General features: G+C 39.5%; 1 protein-coding gene across 1 annotated transcript in view; it reads right to left on the bottom strand.

Annotated features, from left to right (window-relative positions):
- CUBN (cubilin) overlaps positions 1-24489 on the bottom strand; it is a 301694-nt gene that overhangs the window by 14943 nt on the left and 262262 nt on the right. Inside the window, exons 60-62 of the mRNA XM_003257683.2 lie at positions 11428-11636; positions 1099-1261; positions 544-749 (exon numbers count right to left, since the gene is read on the bottom strand). Of these exons, the coding sequence (XP_003257731.2) occupies positions 544-749; positions 1099-1261; positions 11428-11636 (578 nt within the window). The remainder of the gene's footprint in view (positions 1-543; positions 750-1098; positions 1262-11427; positions 11637-24489) is intronic.

The following is a 24489-nucleotide window of genomic DNA, read 5'->3' as shown; positions in this document are numbered from 1 at the left end:
CGGCCTCCCAAAGTGCTGGGATTATAAGCATGAGCCACCACACCTAGCGCTTTTCTTTTTATCTCTCTTATATTACCATGAATATAAACCTATGAGACTAGTGGTAAAAGGCCTCTTCACTGATGCTCTTGTGTTCTGTATTGACCCTTTCAATTCATCCTATACGTAAATCCCACTAACTAGAGGTATTTTTCCAAGCAAGCATGGTCCGTGGAGCTCTAGTATTGGCACCAAAACACCAGAGGTGTTTGTCAAAAATTCAGATAAATGGGTGATATGGGGGATTCAGTCTCTGAGGGTGGGCCAGGGAGGATGCACTTTTAAGATGCATCTTAACGCATTCTTAGGCACATGAAGCTTTGAGAGCTCTGCACCTACAGGACTAAGTTCAAGTTTCTTGACACACCTGATTGCAGGGCTTTGTGTATGGACGAAAAACACATTAAGCTGGAAGTAACTTAGAAAATTATTTCATCACGGCTTCATTACTTCAAGTGTTTTGCAAATACTAGATGCGACTGTCATTCATCCTATAATTGTTACCTGTGGTGAGTCCTGAAGCTGCAAGTAATTCTGCATGCAGTCTTGCGAGGTCAGCTCTAATGCCCACACAGTTATCTTGACCTGCTGATGCGGAGGGGCGTCAATGACCCAAGTACAGATGGAAAATGGGACATCTGGGTCTGATGAATTGGGTGATGAAATATTTTGTGGGGTCCAAGATGCATTGTATGTTCCACCACAAGGCACTGGGGAGAGAAGAAAAAGCAACATAGGAGACATGTTATTCATGCCTCATCTCAGGCAATCTTTAAAATTCTGTCTTCCCTGCCTCCCACCCCAGAGGAGCTATAATTTCATCACTCTATTAAGAATTCAGGGTTTATATCCTTGACTAAAGATTGTATCTAATTTGTACCACAGATTAAACATACAGTAATTAACATGGTGTTTAGCAATTGACATTGAGTTTAGATAGTAATTGACATTGAGTTTAGTAATTAACATTGAAATTTCGATATAATAAGCAGGGCATTCTTTTCAGTGCATAAATACATGTGTATTTCATAACATATAAAAATGCTTCTATTTACTCACTGTCCATGATGGTGTATGTAGCATTAAATCCTTCCCTTTCTAATGTTAAGTCACTGATGAATTGAACTGTAAGGAAGTTACCAGAAGAGATAAAAGGAGCAGGTACTGTGGAACCACAAAACGTTCCAGCCAAGTTCACATTTTCACTATCCCCATCGTATAACTGAGAAGAAAAACAATTCATTACTTCTCCATTACTTACAAAAAAGTTGCATATTTCACACTAAATTGGACGTGAAGTTGCAATAGGTCACAATTAAACATTTTTAAATTGATGTTCTTAGAGGTAGTCTTAATTTAGGAACAGAATTATAATTGGATTGATTATATTATGACTTTCAGGAAAAACCTGTTATGATGCCTAACATTTTTTTCCTCTTTGGGAAATATATGATTTTTAAAAGAAGGTGTTATGGAGTCCGCTCACCCACTGCTACCTTAACCTCTGCACCCACTCACACTATGGTCCCAACTGCTCTCATCTCTTGCCTAGATGATCATTGCAGCCTCCCATGAAGCCCCTGATTCTGCTCGTGTTCCTCTTTAGTGAATTCTCAAAATGTCATTGAGAGGATACTGTTAAAACATAAGTCAGACCAGGTCACCGCTTTGCTGAAATCCTCCTAACTGCTTCCCACCCACTCAATAGAACAGCCAAAGCCATCACAATGACCTTCTCTCCTCTCCCGCTCCTGACCTTTCTGATCTAATTTCTTATTGTCTTCACTTTGTTTGATTCTGCTTCTTGAGCCAAACCAGGTGTGTTCCTGCTTCTTGGGTATGGCATTTGCTGTTCACTTTGCCTGGAATGCTCTTCCCTGTATATCCACAGTTTGTCCTCGCGCATTCCTTCAGGTCTTTACTCACATATCTCCAACTCAGCTGGGCGTGGTGGTACACGCCTGTAATCCCAGCTACTTGCGAGGCTGAGGCAGGAGAATAGCTTGAATCTAGGAGGTGGAGGTTACAGTGAGCTGAGATGGTGCCACTGCACTCCAACCTGGGTGACAGTGCAAGACTGTGTCAGAAAAAAAAAAAAAAGATATCCCCAACTAAATAAGGCCTTCCGGATGTAAACTCTCCCAACATTCCCATCTCCTTTCCTGCTTGATTTTTCTCCACAGCAACTGTTACCTTCTTCAATATACTACATATTTAGCTCTTTTTTTTTTTTTTTTTTTTTGAAACAAGGTCTCATGCTGTTGTCCAGGCTGGAGTGCAGTGCTGCAATCATAGCTCACTGCAACCTTGAACTTCTGGGCTCAGGTGATCCTCCCACCTCAGCCTCCCAAGTACCTGGGACTACAGGTGCATGCCACCATGCCTAGCTAATTTAAAATAATTTTTAGAGATGGGGTCTTGTTATGTTGTCCAGGCTAAACTTGCTTATTTCATTGTCTTTCCCTCTGAAGAGAATACAAGTTCCATGAATGCAGATTTCTGCTCACTGCCATGTTCCCAGTTTTTAGAAAAGTGTCTGCACATGAGAGGCTTTCAATAAATATCTAATAAATAAACAAGCGCTTTGATTCCTCTGTCCCACTAGCCCTCCCAAAACTGTTCTCCCTGAGCCATCTTTACCCCAATGTTTCAAGCCTACAACTTTAGTCATCTCTGATTCCTCTCTCTCTCTCTTCACTCCACAACCACTCCATTCTAACTTCAAAATATATCCCAGAGGGCTCCATCTCCAGGCGACCTCCATCATTCTTCACCTGTTCCCACTGAAACATCTTCTTAATAGACCTAATTCTGGAGCAGCCATGGTGTTCTCCACTGAACTACCTGCATGTCTGCAAACTCCAATGAGATGACGATCCTGCTCTGTCTAAAATGCTCCGGCAGATCCCCGTTGCACCTAAAGTAGAATTCCAACTCCTTCCCACGGTCTGCAAGCCCCGGCTGCTCTGGCCTGTGCCTCCTTCCCAGGCTGCCTGCACCTCACTGCTGGCTGCACTTCCTTCACCCCAGGAAGACTCCTGCCCACAGCCCTGTTCCTGCTGCTTTTCCTTCCTCAGGTGAAGCTGAACCCACACAGCTAAGGACTCCCTGTCATGGTCCCTCACCTGACATGTCACCTCCTCAGAGAAGCCAATGCTATTGAATGTTGCCCTCCCATAGCATCATCCTGTTTTATTTTCCTATTATAATCAAAACTGATCTTATTTATTGTTTATTTACTTTGTCCAGTCTCTTTCCCAACAAGGGTGTAAGTCCCACGGGTGGGGAGACGGAGACTCTGTCTGACTTCTTCACTGTGGTGTTGCCAGCACCCAGAACAATTCCCAACCATGGCTCCCTTCTAGAAACATCCATTGAAATAGTGGGTGCTTGGATTTCTCTGAAACACATAACTAGAAAACGTTTTCTTCTGAGTAATCTTCATTGTATTTCTAAAATGAGTGTCTGTGTGTATCTAACTCTAAATATTAAATTCGTAACAGAGCTAGGATGTGTTCAAGGCCTCAGAACAGCCATGACCATGACCACTGACATTATTCTAAAGTGCTAGGATTATGTAAGACAGGAATGACTAAAAACAGTCATTGCCAAAGAAAAAGAAATGCAACACTAGATGGCACTGTCTTTCCAACTTAAATATGATTTTAGTTAATTCAGAATCAGATGAAACGAGTTTTCTAATCTTCACCACTGTTTCATAGAAGAGCACATTTGCCAAGTTTTAGGTCATGCATTTTTCTGGTAAACAAGTTAAAATTTCATCATAATCATTGCTGTCTTTATGATCACATTTATATTAGCAAGTATTTTTATTCTGGGACCTGTGTGCCAGGCCTCTGTGCTAGATCCCATGCATACAAGGACGTATAAACCCCTTTCTAGACCTTCAAGACATAAGACCCCCTCATGAACAAAGGAGAGTAAAGGTCTACAAATTAAATACACAAATACATATATTTGTGTATATATGCACATACACTATATATGTATACACATAAATATATGTGTGTATATAAATTATATACAAAATAGAGAAAAATAAGTGCTACAATAAAAGAATGGGAGTGTACCATGAGAACTCACATGACGGAGACAGACATTTGGGTTGGTCCTTAAATGTAAGTAGAGACCTTCCAGACCTGCTGGGCGTGGTGGCTCATCCCTGTAATCCTAGCACTTTGGGAGGCCGAGGCGGGCAGATCGCCTGAGGTCAGGAGTTCGAGACCAGCCTGACCAACACGGAGAAACCCCATCGCTATCAAAAACACAAAATTAGCCAGATGTGGTGGCACATGCCTATAATCCCAGCTACTTGGGAGGCTGAGGCAGGAGAATTGCTTGAACCCGGGAAGCAGAGGTTGCAGTGAGCCGAGATCGCACCACTGCACTCCAGCCTGTGCAACAAAAGCAAAACTCTGTCTCAAAAAAAAAAAAAAAAAAAAAAAAGACCTTCCAGACCTACAAAACAGGAAGGGTATCCCAGCCAGACAGACATGAATGCCAGGCCATGGAAGTGTGAAACGCATGGCACGTGTCAACAACTTCTGACCCCCTTCATTGGCCCTGAAGGCTAGGGTGACAGAACAGGAGAAATGATGAAGTCCAACAAACAAAGCTGTGAAGTTCCATACATTTCATCTAAGGAGTTTGGATCTGATCCTACATAATGTAAGATCAGATTTGGGTTTTAAATGGGTAACTGGTAAATGTGAAGGAAGGTAGGAGGCAGAAGCCAGGGCTGGATGAAGGAAATGACATACATGCCTGGCCCCAAGCTGGTCTTGTGTTAGTTCATTCATTGCCACAGTAAGATTTCTCCTAAGTGAGTTGAAATAGCTTGTGGCCTCGGGATAACTGATATAGGAGGCTTTAACTCTTGTGAGTCAAACCTAAGATCTCTATCTGGTCTCTTGTTCTCTGATAACACTAAATCTTCACTATAGACTTTTGCCAGGTTGCCCTACAGTGCATTGCAGGGGGTGCCCTATCCAATGATGAGGAGAGGGAATCATATATAAACTGGGATAAAAATGGTGCCTTTAGGATCTACACCATTATACGCAGCTACGGGCCACATTCTGGGAGCAAACATTTCCTGGCACAACTGCGATGGACCTGGAGCTTGAATTATGATCTAAGTCTTGTGGATGTGGGTAAGTGCTGAGAAGAATGTTATATTTTCTCAACTTTTAGAAATCTGATAGTTTTAGAATCTGCTAAAGATCCAGAAGGCATTGTACAAAGAACTTAGTGGCAGGCAGGCTCTGCTACAACCACGGCAAAATCCCACATTTCACCCAGCTATTGACTTGAGCAGCTAGAAAAACTGGGAAAGAAAATTTTTGGATTTTTATTTCTATGAACTTTTAATGCACAAGGGCAATAGACTTTGATATTGGACTATAATTCTTTTCAAATGTAATAATTTCATACATTAATATCCTTAGGACTTTATCTTTTAATATTTTCCTGGGAATTTGATCACAAGAGGATTTTGATACTCTTACTGGGAGCAGAATCTTAGAGTATCTTCATGAATTCTTTGATCCTACTGCAGAACCTCTGATGCGGTCTGCTGGGCAACATGCCAGGGCATAATTTCATATGGGAAGAAGAATGGAGAGTGACTTTTTGGGTTTGGGGCTAAACTCTGACCCATTTCAGAATCTTCTGGAGAAAAAAGTTATACTAGTCCCAGATATCTGGGAAAAAGCCACAAAGAAGCAATGATTAGAATCAGCTCTACAAGAGCAGGGGTTTTCCTAGTATTGTTTTCTAAAATCTCAATGTTCTTTTCTAGTTCTCGGAGCAATGTCTAGAATATAGTAGGCATGCTAATTAACACTGAATTGAATGAAAGAATGAATGAATAGTAGGTACGACCTCATGTGGATAGGAACGTGATGCCTTCCGTAGACTGCTGATCCTCTCCCCAAAGATGGACAGCCCCTCCTCAGCTCCAGCGTCTGACACAGACTGAATGGTTAAGCCCGGTGTATTAAGTCAGACCTTCTCAATGAGGTCAATACCACCCCGTAAGGAGTGTTTTGCACAAGTGTGGTGGTTTTTGGGTCATCACTATAATTTGGGCCTATAACTGGCATTTAGTAATTCACAGGACAGTTTTGCAAAGTGAAGATTTTTGTCCCACATAACTTTTGAATGTCCTGTCAGACATTTGTGTAAAAAAAAAAACTTGTTTATAATTATTTGATCCCAGAACCTAAGTCCATTTTATATATTAACACAAAAATATTTTTGCACAGTTTTGATATGCACCAAATTTCCAGAAATGCAATTATTGTGTAAGCTGAAGGAAGACTATAATTTGTTTGGTTTAGAAATGTTTGTTTTGAGTTTTTCCACCGTTTTGGAAATTCATGTTGCAGATGGTGATGCTGTTATTGGCATGTGTGTTGCAAATACAACCCACCCGTATTTGTTTACATTTATACTTTTTATTCACCACCATTCTACATATAAAAGGAATCTATTTTATTATGTGACTTTGTGTAGCAGTGTTAGAGTATTTACATATGCGAAGACACACTATTTTATATACTTTCCTTTTATTTCTCCTTTTCATTGCCTTTGGGATAGTATAGTGATTTTCTGAAATTACATTATGGGTAGGTTATAGCATAGATGACATTCACTTCAGGTGGGAAAGGAAGCCTTACAAAATATTGGCTGTGAAAAGGGGCAGTGACACCTGTAATCCCAGCACTTTAGGAGGCCAAGGTAGGTGGATCACCTAAGGTCAGGAGTTTGAGACCAGGCTGGCCAACATGGTGAAACCCCGTCTCTACTAAAAATACAAAAATTAGCTGGGCGTGGTGGTGCATGTCTGTAATCCCAGCAACTTGGGAGGCTGAGGCGGGAGAATCACTTGAACTCGGGAGGCAGAGGTTGCAGCGAGCCAATATCGCACCATTGCACTCGAGCCTGGGTGACAAGAGAGAAACTCTTGTCTCAAAAAAAAAAAAAAAAAAAGAAAAGGGGCACTGATGGGGTTGAGGAAAAACTGGGCAATGTTAGGATGAAGACGTCTCTCTGCTGGTTCCATATTTCCTGGCAGAAAAAGCCAGCTAGGTTCATGCTCCTGTCAATTTTGTAAAGGATAACAAAAGGGAGTGAGTTTCTGTTCATTTTGTAAATCCCAGCTCAGCCATCACTCTCTAGAAAGCCTTTCCTGAACCCCAAAACAAAGCCAATCAGAGCGTCTTCTGCTCTGCCCTTCTATGCTGTTTCTATTTATGATTTTTGTCATGTTATACAACATGTTATACAACGTGAAAAAAAATGTCCATTATTTAAATGTATTTGGGCCAGGCGCGGTGGCTCATGCCTGTAATCCCAGCACTTTGGGAGGCTGAGGTGGGCGGATCACAAGGTCAGGAGATCGAGACCATCTTGGCTAACAGGGTGAAAGCCCATCTCTACTAAAAATACAAAAAATTAGCTGGGCATGGTGGTGGGTGCCTGTAGTCCCAGCTACTCAGGAGTCTGAGGCAGGAGAATGGCGTGAACCCGGGAGATGGAGCTTGCAGTGAGCCGAGATAGCGCCACAGCAGTCCAGCCTGGGCGAAAGAGCAAGACTCTGTCTCAAAAAAAAAAAAAAAAAAGAAAAGAAAAATTTATTTTATTTGTACTTTAAATGTAATTATTTAAATGTGTATTTTTTGTTTACATGTCAGTCTCCTACACTTTACTAGCAGCTCCTCAAGAAGCTTGAACTCTTCATGATATGTCTTTAACTCTCTACATCTCCAGTGATGCTGGTACAGGGCCTGGCACATACCCTTACCAACTAACTCTTTCTGCAATGGATGTGATGTGGATTTCAACAGAGACCACTCAGTGACATGCACAATTCACTAGGTGATTCAGTTACCATAATTACTCTCCAAGTCAACCCTTTCACAGACAATCATGATAGAATTATGAATGAATAATGGAATTGGTATGATTTTACTTGTATATCTACCACAGAGTTCAGTTAAATTAGCTTTTCTAGAAAGTGATTTGATTATAATCTCTCAAAAAAAATCTAAAAGGAATCAAATGTCCCATTTATCACAGAAAAATCTCTTTAATAAAGAAAGCTCCAAGCTCCACATTCCAAGGGCTATTCTTTGATCTGCCAGTTTACTGGTAGCTGGAAACGTTGCCAATGGAAGGAAATTGCTTTTCCAAGGGGGAAAACAAGAATAGCTCTGAACAGAATTTATTTGAAAAAAACGATATTTTATTTTGAAGCAAGAAAATAACTCCTTGTTTTTGATATTGCAGTTTATGGCCTGAATGAATTGTGGAAATTCAGACAATGACAGGCTGTTTTGATGACATTATCAAATCACACTCCAGAAAAATGGATCTTGAGAGTAAATCCAATCAACTCTCCTAGCAGGGCCATAGTCAAAACATTCTATAAGAATTTAACATTGTAATTTTATATGCAAATCCATTATTTTTAGTTTTTAAGAGAAACAAATTCCATAGTGCCCATGCCTATTTGGGATTACTCCAAGGGGGAAAAGAAGGGTGGTAAATTTGTTTACAATTTATGTCAGGCACAGTGCTAAACGCTCTAGTACACATAATTTTAATCCTCAAAACTGCCTTTCACGGTAGGTACTATTATGTGATTTAAAGAAAAATTGATGAAATGATGAGTAATCGGGGAGATTAGGAAATTTGTCTGACAGCAAAATTGGGTTAAAGGCCCCATCCTGTCTTTCTCTAAACCTTATTACCTTCCTGTAAAGCCAGGGGAGCCCTCAAACAGTTTTGAATTCAGCTTTAGGACTGCTGTAGTCATTTTGGTCTCTCCCAACCTTTTTTTTTTTTTGGCGAAAGTATCTCACTCTGTTGCCCAGGCTGGTGTGCAGTGATGCAATCACGACTCACTACAGCTTATACCTTCTGGGTTCAGGGGATCCTTCCACCTCAGTCTCCCAAGAAGCTGGTACCATAGGTGCATACCACCACAGCCAGATAATTTTTTTGTATTTTTTGTAGAGACAGGGTCTCACTATGTTGCCAGGGCTTGTCTCAAACTTCTGAGCTCAAGCAATCTGCCTACCTCTGCCTCCCAAAGTGCTGGGATTACAGATGGGAGTCACCGCACCTGGCCGGCCAGGTCTCATTTTAGGAAAGGAGAATTAAACCGGAATTGACATTCCTTGCTATCTTTAGTCTTTCATGAACTCCTCTGATCCAGCTTCTGTGCCAATACTTTATTAAAATGGTTGTCATCCAGTGCAATGAGGCTGTTCTTCATCTTTCCCTTTCTTGGCCTCTACTTTACCACTTAATAGTATTGACCACCCACGCTTTTTAAAAGAATCCCCCTGCCCCTTGACTTCAGGGATACTACACTATTCCTGGTCTTCGCATTTATTTTTTCATGACGCATCTGTTCTTTTCCTGCCCCTTTTGCCTTCTCCAACTGCCTCCCTGGGTACCTTTCCTGGAGCTGAGAGCCTGACTCTCTGGAATCCATGCTGACTCCCTCTAAGAAAGCATCCTTTCTCCTGATGGTAGGAAGGCTCTTTGCTGCATCCTCTCTATTCACGGAGCTGTCTTCTCACTGGAGCCCCATTCCATTCTCTGCCCACTGCAGTCTCACTTGTCTGTGTGCTCTCACCAAAACCACACTGTTATTTTTCTGGTCTCCAAGTCTTAGCCCTTTTCATAGTAAAAACATAAGCATATAACTAAGTGCTCAAATGGGTATGCCCTCCACAAATGTTCCTTCCTTTTCTTTTAAAATGATTTTCTTTAAAGTTTATTGCAATCCTAGAACTTAAGTTTCTCTTGCACCCCTCTTGCCATCGCCACCACAGCTGCACCCCTGATCCAGGTCTAAGACTGACCTTCTCACCTAGGAGGGACCTCTCTCTGGAGCCCTCCCAGCCTCCTCTCCTTCCAGTTCCCACAGCTGCTGATTTCAGGTTAGTCTTCCCTAGCTACTGCTGTTGTCACAACACTCATTGGAAAACCTTCAACCACTCCTTATTTTCACCCTCACAGAGTCTAAAGTCATTAGTTTGACTTTCAGGATCCTTTGTAATCTCGGTTTCTCTACATAGGCCATCTTATTTCTTGCTACTCTTTAGCACTATTCTGCTTCAATACAGCCAGCCTCTTTACTCTTTCGAGAACATGCACATATCAAGTTCTATGCCTTTTTGAAAATGTTCACCTTGCCTGAATTCTCTCCTGTCCTGAGTAAGTTTTCCCTCGCTCTATCAAGTCTTTCTTGATCATGCCAGTTTCATGAACTTTCTTTCCTTTCAAGCTTGCACATTGCTTCAAGCCTGCATCGAATGCATTCATTAGCGCTTAAATGCTGACTATCCTGAACTAGGCATTCTTAATTTGCATGTGTCGTCCCATAATTTTCTAATCAGACTTAAGCTCCTCATAAATATAAATCTTGCCATACTTTTTATTTTTACCCTGAGAGTGCAGTAGTAAATCCTGATTGATGCTACTTAACACTTGTAATCTGAACCCATGTAACCTGATAAGTATAATAATTTAATATTAAAGAGTCATTAAAAATTGAACAGAAGTTTCTTGATTTACTTTTTTATTTTATTTATTTATTTATTTTTGAGACGGAGTCTTGCTCCGTCACCCAGGCTGGAGTGCAGTGGCGAGATCTCAGCTCACTGCAACCTCCACCTCCCGGGTTCAAGCCATTCTCCTGCCTCAGCCTCTGGAGTAGCTGGGACTACAGGTGCCCGCCCCCACGCCTGGCTAATTTTTTGTATCTTTAGTAGAGACACGGTTTCACCATGTTGGCCAGGCTGGTCTCAAACTCCTGGCCTCAAGTGATCTGCCCGCCTCGGCCTCCCAAATTGCTGGAATTACAGGCATAAGCCACTGTGCCCAGCCTTTATTTACCTTTAATGGGATTTCAGAACAATTTTAATATCTAAACATAATGTGATAAGCAAATCTATAAGCCTAAGAAATAGACAAATTAAGAGGTGATTTTTTGTGTCACTGGCATTGTTTATTTTAGGATTTGCCAAAGGTCCTTTGAGTATCTCTCTCCAGAAAACCAACCTTCCTATAGATCATCTCTTGCAAGACATTGATGAATAGGAGATTTAAACGCTAATGTTGGAAGCCAGTCACACAAAATACTTGAGTCATCCATATTAAAGATTAGTTTGATATGAAGATAGAGCATCTAGAATAGTAAATGTAGTATCACTGAAGAATAGGTCATTTTAAAAAGCAGCAGTACCTGTACTCACAATTTTCAGGACTTCCTGTAATGATATAAACTGGAACACACTATATTAGAGTCTGGGATGAGTAGACTCTGTTAAAAAAATAAAACAGCCTTACCTTTACATAATCATAAAGGCATCTTTGCCTAGTACTTGCTGCCTCCAGAGCAAATGTATTGAAGGTGAGGTGAATTACTTTGTTTACAGGTGCAATTATGATCCATACACAGTTTAAATTCTTGTCATACATTCCATTCGAATCAGAATCAGGAGAGGCAAAGGTATTATTCGAGCCTGTCAGATAACCACCACATCCTTGCTGAGGCCCTGCATTAAAACAAAGACACATCACTATGCAGACCAAACAGAACAGACCTTACATTGTACATGGAGGGTTTTCAAAAAGAACAGAGTTTCCATTTTCTGTTACACTCTGAGAACATGATCAGAGCATTCCCTCCTGGGCTCCCTCCTTTCCTCCCTCCCTCCTTTCTTTTCTTCCTTCCTTCCCCCAATCCTGCCCGTCCCTCCCTCCTTCCCTCCCTCCATCTTTCCCTCCCTCCATCTTTCCCTCCCTCACTCTATCGTTCCCTCCCTCCATCTTTCCTCCCTCACTCTATCTTTCCCTCCCTCTATCTTTCCCTCCATCTTTCCCTCCCTACTCTATCTTTCCCTCCCTCACTCTACCTTTCCCTCCCTCATTCTACCTTTCCCTCCCTCACTCTATCTTTCCCTCCTCCCTCATCTTTCCCTCCCTCACTCTATCTTTCCCTCCCTCACTCTATCTTTCCATCCCTCACTCTATCTTTCCCTCCCTCACTCTATCTATCTTTCCCTCCCTCACTCTATCTTTCCCTCCCTCACTCTATCTTTCCCTCCCTCACTCTATCTTTCCCTCCCTTGCTCTTTGCTTCCATAACAGAGCCTTCAGGTGTCTCCTTACTCACAGAGTTGCTGAAAGAAGTGGGAAAACACACAGGGTTCTACATACGTTTTTGGGATTGCTGATGTGATTTATTGAAGATTTTCCTAGCCTTGAAAAATCCAGTTTTATACAAAATCAAGTATTTTGCATAATAAAACTGGTGGAAAATGTGCATATGTTTTACTTTTATATTCCGCTTTTATGAACACTGTCAGACTGAAAACTGAATTTACGAAGAATTTACCCAACAAACCAAGAAAATTGCTGCCAACAAATCTTTTATTTACATAGTGTGATAGAAAGAGGCTGAGAGGCATTTAACACTGCAGTCCAGTTTATATTCAGCCACACTCTATATTTAACTTTTTCTTTTTTTCCTATAAAGGAAAAAATCTTTATAGAAGAAAAAGGCCTTCTTTGAGATAAAAATTTTATAATTCAGAATAAAAATACAAAGGAGAGATAAAGAATAATCTCAAGATGATTAAATGGTCTACCATAAAAGAATACAAAAAAACAATCCTCAGAACATAAGATTTAGTTTTGTCTACTCCATGGCCTAAGCAGATAGCTCAGAAATGATTTAAGAAGAGCATAAAGGGATGAACAATTTATTGACAATTTTGAAAGAAATGGTGAGGATGAAATAAGCTCAAAATAGCCCTAGTAGGAACAGGGATTAAACTGGTGCTGAAACTAATGTCTGTAAAGCTTGCATTCTACACAAATACAGGTCATGGCTAGTTCCAAAGTTAAGCTTCACTGGGATTGGTCTTCAGTCTATTTTTCTCATTCCATTTTCTGCTCATGGTGAAAAGACTGCTTTCAACATTAGGGGGTGCTAAGATTTTGTACTTGGACCTTGGCAGTAAACATGAACAATGGTGGCTCTCCTGAACTCTGTCTGTAAATCCAATGGATAGCAAATGTGCAGGGTGATTTTTGTTACAGGTACATTACTTAGCAGGTCAGGCTTGGCCTGTCCATAGCTTCTAAGTCAGGCGAAACTATAGAGTATTTGCACAGTCAGACATTTCCCAAAGTTGAAATGCTTCCAAAGGCCCAGTGTCTGATATATTCACAGAGGGCATCTAGGACAAAATTATTCTGAAACGTAAGCAATACGCAGTGCTTCACCACATGTTGCTAATGATTCCGCTCATCTGAAATGGGCCTGCAAACTAAAGAGAGGGTTGGAGTTTGTGGAGTTTGAGCAGCTTTGATTCCAGTGTGAACTGACTGTTACTTAAGGAAACCACTTAAGCTTATTGGCATGCATAGTACAGAAGAACGATGACTGAGGGTATGAATGGATTGATAAATGTATTTATTACATATTGTTTTAATATTCAAGAAAGTATATTTAGTATTTAAGTACAAAAAGATAAATGATATTCCATTAGTAGTAAGACATAGATAAATAATGATGACGCAATTTAGAAAATGATAGGTTCAGTAAAAGAGGCAGAAAAGTCTTACAGTTTTGCAAAAAAATGAAGATTACTTTGGGCTATGAGTATCTCAACTGTTCCAAGGAGGAGGTGATTTGGATCTGGGTCTTGAAGCATAAATAGAATAAAACCATGTAGAAATGGAATTGGCATTGGCAATTCCAGCCTGAAAGAATCTCTTGATCCAAGCCTAAATGGGCAAGAATTTACATTATATGCATGGGCAAGCATAACTCTGAGAAAAGAATAGGGCACATGAAGGAGAATAATGAGAACTAGGATTGCGAAAACAGGATGGGGTCTTCCACAGAGGGCCTCCAGTGCTGGATTATACAGAGTTTGGCTGTCAGACTGTGTTCTGTGGCTAACCGGATCCATTTGAAAGATTTTTAATCAAAGAAGTGGTAGAATCAGGATGTACTTGCTAATCAAGTCTTATCTAAAAATTGATCCAGAACCAGCATTTTACATGTAAGGGAACGGGACTGAAGGAGATGAGACCAAGTGAAAGGACATTGCTGTGGCGAGGGCTGCAGGTAGGAGCGCTGAAGAGTTGGAGGTTGGTAGACAGGAAAACGCTGCTGCTGGGCATTATTCTATTAATACATCAGCTTCAAAAACTCAATGTTATTTTTAAACATTCAAGCTATACTTACCACTACTTGTTTATTAATTGTTACTAATAAGTTCATAAGGGCAAGATGGCAATTGTACTCAGGCACAGTGAATGCCATTACACACACTTATTATGTAGTACTACTGCCATGACTAATGGCATAAGGCAGCGCACCCACATTCCAGGGAACCCCAGAACAAACATCCTCAAATCACTGATGTGTTTGCCATGGATTGAGTGGTAAATTGGCTGATCCATTCTTCCTTCCTTCCTTCTTTCCTTCCTTCATTCCTTCTTTCCTCCCTCCCTCCCTTCCTCTCTTCCTCCCTCACTCCTTCTTCTTTCTTCTTCTTCCTTTCCTTTCCTTTTTTCTCTCTCTCTCTTTCTCTGTCTCTCTTTCTCTCTTCTTTCCCTCTATCTCTCTTCCCCTCCCCTCCCCTTTCCTTCCTTCCTTCCTTCCTTCCTTCCTTCCTTCCTTCCTTCTGGATGAGGACTTGCTATGATGCCCAGGCTGGTCTCATATTCTTGGGGTCAAGCAAATCCTTCCACCTCAGCCTCTTGAATAGCTGGGCTTACAGGTGCATGCCACCACGCCCATCTTAACTGGCTGATTTTTAATTCTTCAGTCTCTCTCTTTACACTGCACTAAAATGGAGAGTATATTTTTCTGTGCACTTGATGTTAGGCTTGGCCCTACGACTTGCTTTAGAATGAATATTAGTGGTCATGAAGCAGCCAGAGGCCTTAAACGTGCTTATGTTTTCTTCTTGTTTTTATTGTTGTCTAGGACTTTGTGCTCCTGTGATCCACTAAGATATCATGCGCTGAGTAACTGCTGGTTCAAATAAAAAGTGGATTCATGTGGAACAGACTTGAACCCAGACTCAACTTTACAGCCAACTGCAGCCAACCCGCAGCTTGGAACGGAGGCAGGCAAGCTAGTCCGTGGACCCATAAGTGATTAAAAACAAATGCTTTCATTATAAGACACTGAATTTTGGATGGTTTGTTATGTAGCACTGTCATGGAAATAGCAGACTAATACACACACTAATATTAACAGCTTGTTTGAGCTATCAAACTATAATAGAGCTCATTGTTCAATTCATAAAATATACACACAGAATAAAGAACATGGAGAAAAAATATCATCAGATAATCCTGGCCAAAATAGTCAAATATTTGAAGTGAACATCATATTACATGAGTGAACAGTTATTTGTGTAGTGCAGGGAATAGCAGTTGCTCTAATTCCCCCACTTTAGTGCTTAAATATAGCAAAACTGCTCCATGCAAAATGAAATGTAAGTGTATATGCCTTTCAGAAAATGTAATGATCAATATTAACAAAAGAAGGGTTCTTTCGCAAAAGGAGCTATTGCCACGTTGCTCTTTCTGTGTTTCAGTGGTGGAGGAATATAAACAAGGGCGACCTCTTTGACTATGAAATAGAGTCCCATGCATCAGAAAGTCAATTTACCATACTGATATTTTGAAATTGTGTTTTTTTAATGTATAAGCCATCTTAACCTTGATATGTTTAGCATCACCAATCCATCATTTCCTCATTTCTACACATTTTTGGGCCACCCAGACAGCTCTCATCCATCAGCACCTGCCTCATCAATCAGGTGTGTTAGTCACTCTCTGATGACACACCCTGTGTCCAAGAACAAACGGCACTCTAACTTTCTTCCCTGAATTGGAAATATCTCTCTCACACAAAAGAGCCATTTCTTCAGAGAAAATACATGTTTTGGCTAAAGAAATATTGGAAATACAAACCCCATAATAAGAAGTGAGATCCAGGTCTAAATCTACTTAATTAAAAGTCAGTAACTGAATCCTGAATTATTACCTTCCAGTGACTAAACCTCAGAGTGAAGCTTAAGCCAAGATCAATCTGATAAGGGAAAAAATAGTTACATTCTCTCGGATAAAACATCTCGAAGGCTTCAGTGGAGTTGGATACATTTGTAAATCGTTATTTGGAGAATTGACATTTTCGTGGCTCATATTCTATATGGCTGACATTTTCTTGAGGTTGTCTGGATAGTATCTCTCCCTGTCTCTGGCTGATCACTACTGAGAAGGTGCACAGTGTGCTGTACCAGCAGATACAGACTGGCTTGACTTCTGGCGCTCTCATGTTTCCAGCAAGCCATCTGTGGCTTTGGGCTGCAGCTGAAGGAAGCTTTACAGGAAACTACAGGAAGCAGAATACAAAGCCATTTAAAGCTGGTGCCTTAGGGAAATGAGAGCACACCTAGACAGCTTCCTTTCTACCACTCAGGGATGCAGGGCTAGAAATGCATTTCATTATCCTTTTTTGGAATCAGCCTTACTGTGATTTATAAAGCTGCAGATACACAATTGCCCCAAAGCAGTGTATTCATGTAAAAACATTCAACTAGGTTTCAGATGAACCTGTTTTGTCTTTTTCTCTAAACATAAACAGTGTTTATTATTTTACTCCCTAACCTCCGATGTGTACAATACTTTAGGTATAATATTTATGTTATACAAGAAAAAATAGAAGTAGTTTTTGTAATGAGGTTTTTTATTGTTTTGTTTGTTTTTAGTAGCTTCACTCAATTCGACTCACTTTAGTTATCCTAATTTGAAACCCAGCTTAATCTAAATTAAAATGTGTATTAGTCTGGTAATATTTAGGAATCATAAAACTAAAAGAATGGTAATGTACTAAAAGAAAGGTAATTTCAGCAAGCTAATCAGTAGCTATAGTTAATAGAAAAAGAGCAATACTTGTATAAAGAACTTAGGAGAAGGAAAATTTTATCATTATCTTTTAATTTATCTTGCATTATTTAGATATCACTGAAAATGCTCTATGTATACATCATTAGCCCCAGGGCATTTTATGAGAATCATTCTTTCCAACTTGGAAATTAAAAAAATAATTTACTAAGCAAAATGACATGATCATGTCAGTTGATGCTGAAAAAGGATTTGACAAAATCCAACACACATTCATGATAAAAACTCTTGGCAAACTAGGAATAGAGGAGAAATTTCTTGACTTGATAAAAACCATCTGCAAAAACCTACAGCTAACAGCATAATTAATGGTGAAATACTAAATGCTTTCTCCCTAAGATCAGGAACAAGGCTACGATATTGATTTCACACCCCTCTAACTCAGCATAGTATTAGAATTCTTGCCAGAATAAAGCAAGAAAAAATATATAGAGAGACTGGAAAGGGAGAAATAAAATTTCCACTTTTGCAAGTAACTATAAGCTGCAGAAAATCCCAAGTAATATAGAAAAACATTCTTAGAACTAATATGTGAGTTCAGCAAGAACTCAGGATAAAGGAACAATACACAAAAATCAATCAAATTTTAATATACTAACCATGAATATGTGGAGACCAAAATTAAAAAACAATACCATTTATAACCATTCCAAAAAATGAAATATTTAGGTATATACTTAATGAAGCATATACAGGCTTAAGTGATGAAAATAACAAAATAACGAAATAAATAAAATAAGGTCTAAATAAGTCTAGATACATATATATTCACGGATTGGAAAACTCAACATAGTAAAGACATCAGTTTTCCCCAAATCGATGGATAGATTTAATGCAATTCCTTTAAAAATCTCAGCAAGGTTTTTCTGCAAACATCAAAAAGCTTAACTTATTTTTATTTTTATTTATTTACATTTTTTTAGGATAGAGGCTTGCTCTGTCACCCAGACTGGAGTGCAGTGGTGTGATCACAGCTCACTGCAACTTTGAACTCCTGGGCTCAAGGGATCCTTCTGCCTCAGCCTCCCAGTTAGCTAGGACCACAGGCAAATGCCACCATGCCTGGCTAATTTTGTTATTTTTGGTGATGACAGGGTCTTGCTCTATTGGCTGGGCTGGTCTTGAACTCCTGGCCTCAAGGGATCCTCCCACTTTGGTCTCCCAAAGCTCCGGGATTACAGGCATGAGACACTGCACCCAGCCTTTATCTTAAAATTTATATGGAAAGGCACAAGCCTTCAAATAGCTAAAACAACTTCACAAAGAAAAATGAAGTGGGAGGAATCACTCCACCCGATATTAAGGCTTACCATGTAGCTATAGTAATCAAGACAGTGTGATATTGGTGAGGAGTTAGACACATAATCAATGGAATAGAATACAGAACCCACAAACGGACCCATACAAATAGGCCCAACTGATTTTTTTCAAATGTGCCAATGCAATTCAACGAAGGAAGGACAGCCTTTTCAACCAATGGTGCTAGAGCAATTGGACATCCAGAGGCAAAAAACTGACTTCCACCTAAATCTCATATCTAAACCAAAATGAGCTCAAAATGGATCACAGATACAAATGAAAAATGTAAAATCATAAAACTTTTAAAAGAAAACAGCAGAATAATCTCTGGGACCTTGGGGCAGGCAAAGGATTCTTAGACTTGGTACCAAAAACATGATCTATAAAAGAAAAAGTCGATAAATTGAACTTCAACATTAAAAACTTTTGTTCAGTGAAAGGCCAATATAAGGCAAGAAAATTAAAAGGCAAGATATAGACTAGGAAATAACATTTGCAAACCACATACTGACAAAGGATCATTGATTGAGAATAGATAAAAAGCTCTCAAAACCCAACAGTAGAAAAATAAACAATTCAATTAGAAAATGGGTAAAAGAAATAAACAGATATTTCACCAGAGAATAGATATACAGATGACAAAAAAGCACATGAAAATTGTTCACCATTAGGAAAATGCAAATTAAAACCACATGAGATATTAATACACACCTGCCAGAATGGCTAAAATAAAATTAAATAACAACAACAGCAACAATAAGAGTACTGCACAATGACATGACCAGGGGAGGGAGGGGGGTCCCCAGTTATACAATGCCATGACTTCCTAATCAAAATAATACAAGCCAGAGCATGATGGAATAGCATCGTAAAGTCCTGAATGAAAATAAATGCCAAACTAGAACTCTATACTCAGAGAAAGAATCCCACAAAATTTAAGAAAATCAAGTCATTTTCGAAAAACAAAAACAAAGAACACTTTTTACCAGAAGATCTCTAATAAAATAAACATAAAAGAGAGGTCTTCCAAAAGAAATACATTAATCCCATATGGAAGCATAGAATTTCAGGAAGAAAAGAAAAAAATAGTAATGGTAATTTTACATTATTAATAATTGTGTAAAACAATAAAAATGTTTTGTGTACCTATTATGTATGTGGAATTAAAATATTTGGCATATATAGCACAAAAGACAGGAAGTGGGTAAGTGGGTTTAAAATGTTCCAAGGTCCTTGGATTAATTATTAATTGTAACATGAAAAAGTATCAATTTAAAATTAGATTCTAACATATTAAGGTTGAATACTGTAATCTCTAAGGTAACTACTGAAACAAGAGTAACAGGATGTATAAATAATAATTTTAAAAGGGGAGTAATAAAAAAGTGATTAATTTTAAAAAGAAAAGATAATTAAAGGACAATAAAAAGAAGTGGGATAATCAAAACACAAATAGTACAAAGGTCTATTTAAAACTAGTATTGTTAGTAATTTTATCAGATATAAACACATTATATTATTCAATAGAAAGGCATAGCCAAACAAAAGCCAAATATATTCTTCAGGATAGAGACAAGTTGAAAATAAAAGGGTTTAAAAATATATCATGCAAATATGAACCAAAAGAAAGCTATGGAAGTTATACTAAATCAGAACAAGTAGAAATTAAGGCAAAAAGCATTTAAAAACGTTGTTACATAATGATATGAGTCAATCCACCAGAAAGATATAATAATTATAAATGTACATGTGCCACATTATATGGCTTCAAAATAAAAAAGAGCAAAACTCTAGCCAAGATGTTCCTACTGAACTTCTAACTCTCTTATCTGACCACCTACTGAACACTAGCTGGATATTCTAAAGGCACCAAATTCTCCAGACAAAACCCCAAATTTTTATTATTTTATTCTGCAAAGCACTGTCCTCTCCTAGTAATTTTCTATTTGAATAGTGGTGTGACAAGATATTGTCCAGAAACCTTAGGAGCATTATTATTTCTTTTTCCCAAGCTGCTTCTCTCAAATGGAACACTATGTTATTGATTCAATATCTTGAGGATTTCTCCTTTCAGTCTCTTTCTTTATTTTCATGCCTTATCATCATCCCATGCCTAAACTATTGCACGCCTAAACTATTGCAATACTTTTCTAACTTTTTCCCTGGAATGCTGCTTGAAAACATCATCCCCACAGGTGCTGGGATGTGCTTTCTAAAATAAATCTGACTAGATGATAGCACTCTCCAGCTCAAAACAATTACTGGCTCCTCTTTGCACATGATACAGAGCCCTCTATGTCTGGCCTTTGCATATCTCTCCTCTCTCAGCACCTATTGTTCTCTGCCTTATGCCCCAAAGCATTACCAATGTTCAGGTTAGCCAGCATCCATTGAAATGGGATGCACCTGTAACTTTGTGCATGTGTTTTATTTCTCCAAATATTGTCCATTTTCCCAATGAATGCCTTTTTTTTGAGATAGAGTTTCACTCTGTCACCCAGGCTGGAGTGCAGTGGCGTGATCTCGACGCACTACAACCTCCACCTCCCAGGTTCAAGTGATTCTCCTGCTTCAGCTGCCCGAGTAGCTGGGACTACAGGTGCGTGCCACCAAGCCCAGCTAATTTTTGTATTCTTTGGTAGAGATGGGGTTTCACCATGTTGGCCAGGCTGGTCTCTAACTCCTGACCTCAGGTGATCAGCCCGCCTCAGCCTTCCAAGCGCTGGGATTACAGGCGTGAGCCAGCATGCCTGGCCAATGAATGCCTTCTTATCCTTCCAAAATAATACTATTTATAGCTAAAAATTCTTGCATGTGAAATGAGTGACAAGAATTTTCTAATTTAATCACTGAACTCTATAAGGTCATTATTATTAGTGTACTGTTTTTACAGTTAAAAAAAATCAAGACACAGAGTGGATAAGTAAATTGTCCAAGATCAACCTCATTGAGATGTACAAACTGAGTTTGAATCTGGGATGTGATGCTCCACGTTTACCCTCTTACCCACTGCACCATAATTCAGGACTCACATTCTCTGAGGTGCATCCTCTAACAATCCTGTGTCCTTTCTTCCACAGAACATCCAAGTACCATAGATCCCTTCTTTCATGATTCCAGTGCCCTTTTGCATACACTTCTGTTAAAAAGCATCGCTGGGGGCTGGGCGCAGTGGCTCACGCCTGTAATCCCAGCACTTTGGGAGGCCGAGGCGGGTGGATCATGAGGTCAGGAGTTCGAGACCTGCCTTACCAACATGGTGAAAGCCCGTCTCTACTAAAAATACAAAAATTAGCCAGGCGTGGTTGCATGCGCCTGTAATCCCAGCTACTCAGGGAGCTAAGACAGGAGAATTGCTTGAACCTGGGAGGAGGAGGTTGCAGTGAGCCGAGATCGCGCCACTGCACTCCAGCCTGGCGACAGAGCGAGACTCCATCACACACACACACACACACACACACACACACACACACACACACATCACATCCCATCCCTGGGTATTTTTATCAATTGCCACAGAGGCAATGAAGGCTTACTAAGAAAATCATGAGTTTGGGGGACAGTCAAACCTAGTTCAAAGCTTGGCTTTACCTCTTACAAACCCTTTGGACCACAGACAAATTACTTAATCTCTTAAATTCTTCTTTCTTCCTTTGTAAAATGGGATAATTCCTGTCTCATCTGGTACCTCTGAGGATTAGATAAAGTAATATACGTCAAGCAGCTCATGCTACATCTGGCAGGGCAGAGGCTCAGGGACAGGCAGTGATTTTCACGATGCCCTGGGATTTCGTGACAAGTCTTTACTTGTGAGCGACCAAAATATACAGCTACCACGTAATGTTAACAGACTTTTTACATATTAGAATGAAGAGAAGAACACGGTCCCACTATTATATTTCCTAACAATTTATTTATAACAAAAGGATGTTTTAAAATTTTTATTGCTGACTGCATATATTTTGTTTTTGTGTTCCTGGGAATACTATATCAAAGCCAGGCTGACCTGAGTAACGATGATGATTATCACAGGGAATTTATGGGTACAAATAATTTAACCCAAAATAACCAGTTACCTGTGACAAAACTAGGTTGCGTCTTGTGTTTTAGATTACACAGAATAAGTGCTTCTTCCCAGCACCTGTTCCCTTCAGTGTTTTTCAAAATGTTATCCTATAATTTACCATTAACTCAATTTTATCACTTGGTTTGGTCTCCACAATACCATCTGGCTTTATTTTCACAAGGACAGCCCCACTCTTCAAGACCAGGAGTGGCAATCTAGTCATCGGTGGGGCAAAGACTCCAGTGTTGAAATTTATTTATTAAGAACCTTTCCTTTCTTCTTGCTGATTTGGTATTTAACTCCTGTGTACTTGCTTTTGTAAAGTTTTGGTGAACTAAGCATTTGTTGGTTTCTTTATCCCGTTCCCACATTCTCAGCTCGGCAAAAAACCTTTCCCCATAAAACCCACAAAGAATGACCTGAAGATAACCTTGTCTTTAGTATCATCCCCCAAGGGAAGTCTAATCACCAGTAAAAGGTACAGGGCTTAAAAAGGGCGGAAATAAGCTTAGTTGGGTTTTTCTTTAAACGGGTTTACAGTTTCATCTCATCTCATTCTCAGACTTCATCACAGGGAGCAAATGACATTAGGAAACCAGAAAAATGACATTCCTTGGTTGCTTTCGAGCAATACCCTCATTATCGCTAAACTGAGAGTTATTTGATCAGTGATTTATCTAATTATTCAAGTTATAATTCAACTTCCTTATTACATTTGTACTTCTAACAGTAACGTGAGCTGACAACTTCAATCAGGCCGCCAAGAGGTACCTAGAGACACATACATATATTTTTTATGCCATTGAATTTTTAAGTTTATTCTTGTAATGTTTAGCTACTTTAGAATGCCTCACAAAGTTTAAATTTAACACCAAAACTGGGAAACTTAAAAATAACTAGAAGCAGAAGTCTGAATTGGACATGTTAGATTTTTTTTTCCATTTGTTGTGACCATGTTTTCCATCTTTGTGGCCCTAGACCCTCTTCAGCTTTCTCTGTCTCCTTCTTTCTTCTCTGTTTCCTTCTTTTTCATCCCCTTCAACTTCCTCCTGCCACTCCCACTGTCTTCCTTTAGTGTGTTTGAGAGATATTTTCAAGATGTTAATGTAACAGGTAAAAACCCACAGGCAAGAAACACAGATGACCTAAATATTGAGTGTGATCCGGTATTCCTAATTCTCTGAGGACGAAAGTGATTCAATTTACCTCCCTGTGTAGAGCTTACCCAATAATTATATAAACCAGGATTGCATTTTGAGAATGAGCTGAATCTAGATAAAATCTAATGTGTTCTATATGGTATATTATTATATCTCATTATAAAATATGATTTTGAAGTAGGCACAATTTATCCATTTATTCTGTAAATCACTCATGGCCAATATGGATGGAGTAACATCAGGCCTCTGCGAGGCCTGAGGATTTAATCAGAATGTAGCTTTTGATTTCAGATTTAGGTTATAAAATGTACTCTAGGATTTGACGGTTAGGTGTCACTGCAAAGTGGGTAGGAAAGAACAAGAAATCATTGTAGCATGATGTGGTCCTGTTGAGAATGTTGATCCCTGCCCACCCCACCCTCAGCCACCCCCCAACCTTGGAAATAGTGTCGGGGGGGCTTGAAAATTTCAGACTTCAATATTACTTTCTAATACATAGAGTCTTTCACTCTGACAGCTAAGGTGCTTTCCAGAAATTATCTGCTTTATCCCCGTCACATTCTTAAAAGATAAACAGTTGTAATATTTCAAACTGGTCAGTTTTTTAGTAGATAAAAATTGAGTTCCAAAACGTTATAGGGCTTTTCTAAAGCCACATCACCAAGCAATGATATCATGCATCAATCAGCTCTTTCCATCTGGCCATATTTCTTTTTTTTTTCTTTTTTTAGATGGAGTTTTTTGCTCTTGCTGCTCAGGCTGGGCACAATCTCGGCTCACCACAACCTTCACCTCCCAGGTTCAAGTGATTCTCCTGCCTCAGCCTCCCAAGTAGCTGGGATTACAGGCATGTGCCACCATGCCTGACTAATTTTGTATTTTTAG

This window comes from Nomascus leucogenys, chromosome 9 (genome assembly GCF_006542625.1).
Source record: "Nomascus leucogenys isolate Asia chromosome 9, Asia_NLE_v1, whole genome shotgun sequence".
Classification (NCBI taxonomy): Eukaryota; Metazoa; Chordata; class Mammalia; order Primates; family Hylobatidae; genus Nomascus; species Nomascus leucogenys.
Note: the sequence above shows the minus strand (reverse complement) of the source record. Positions and strands in the feature narration are given on the sequence as shown.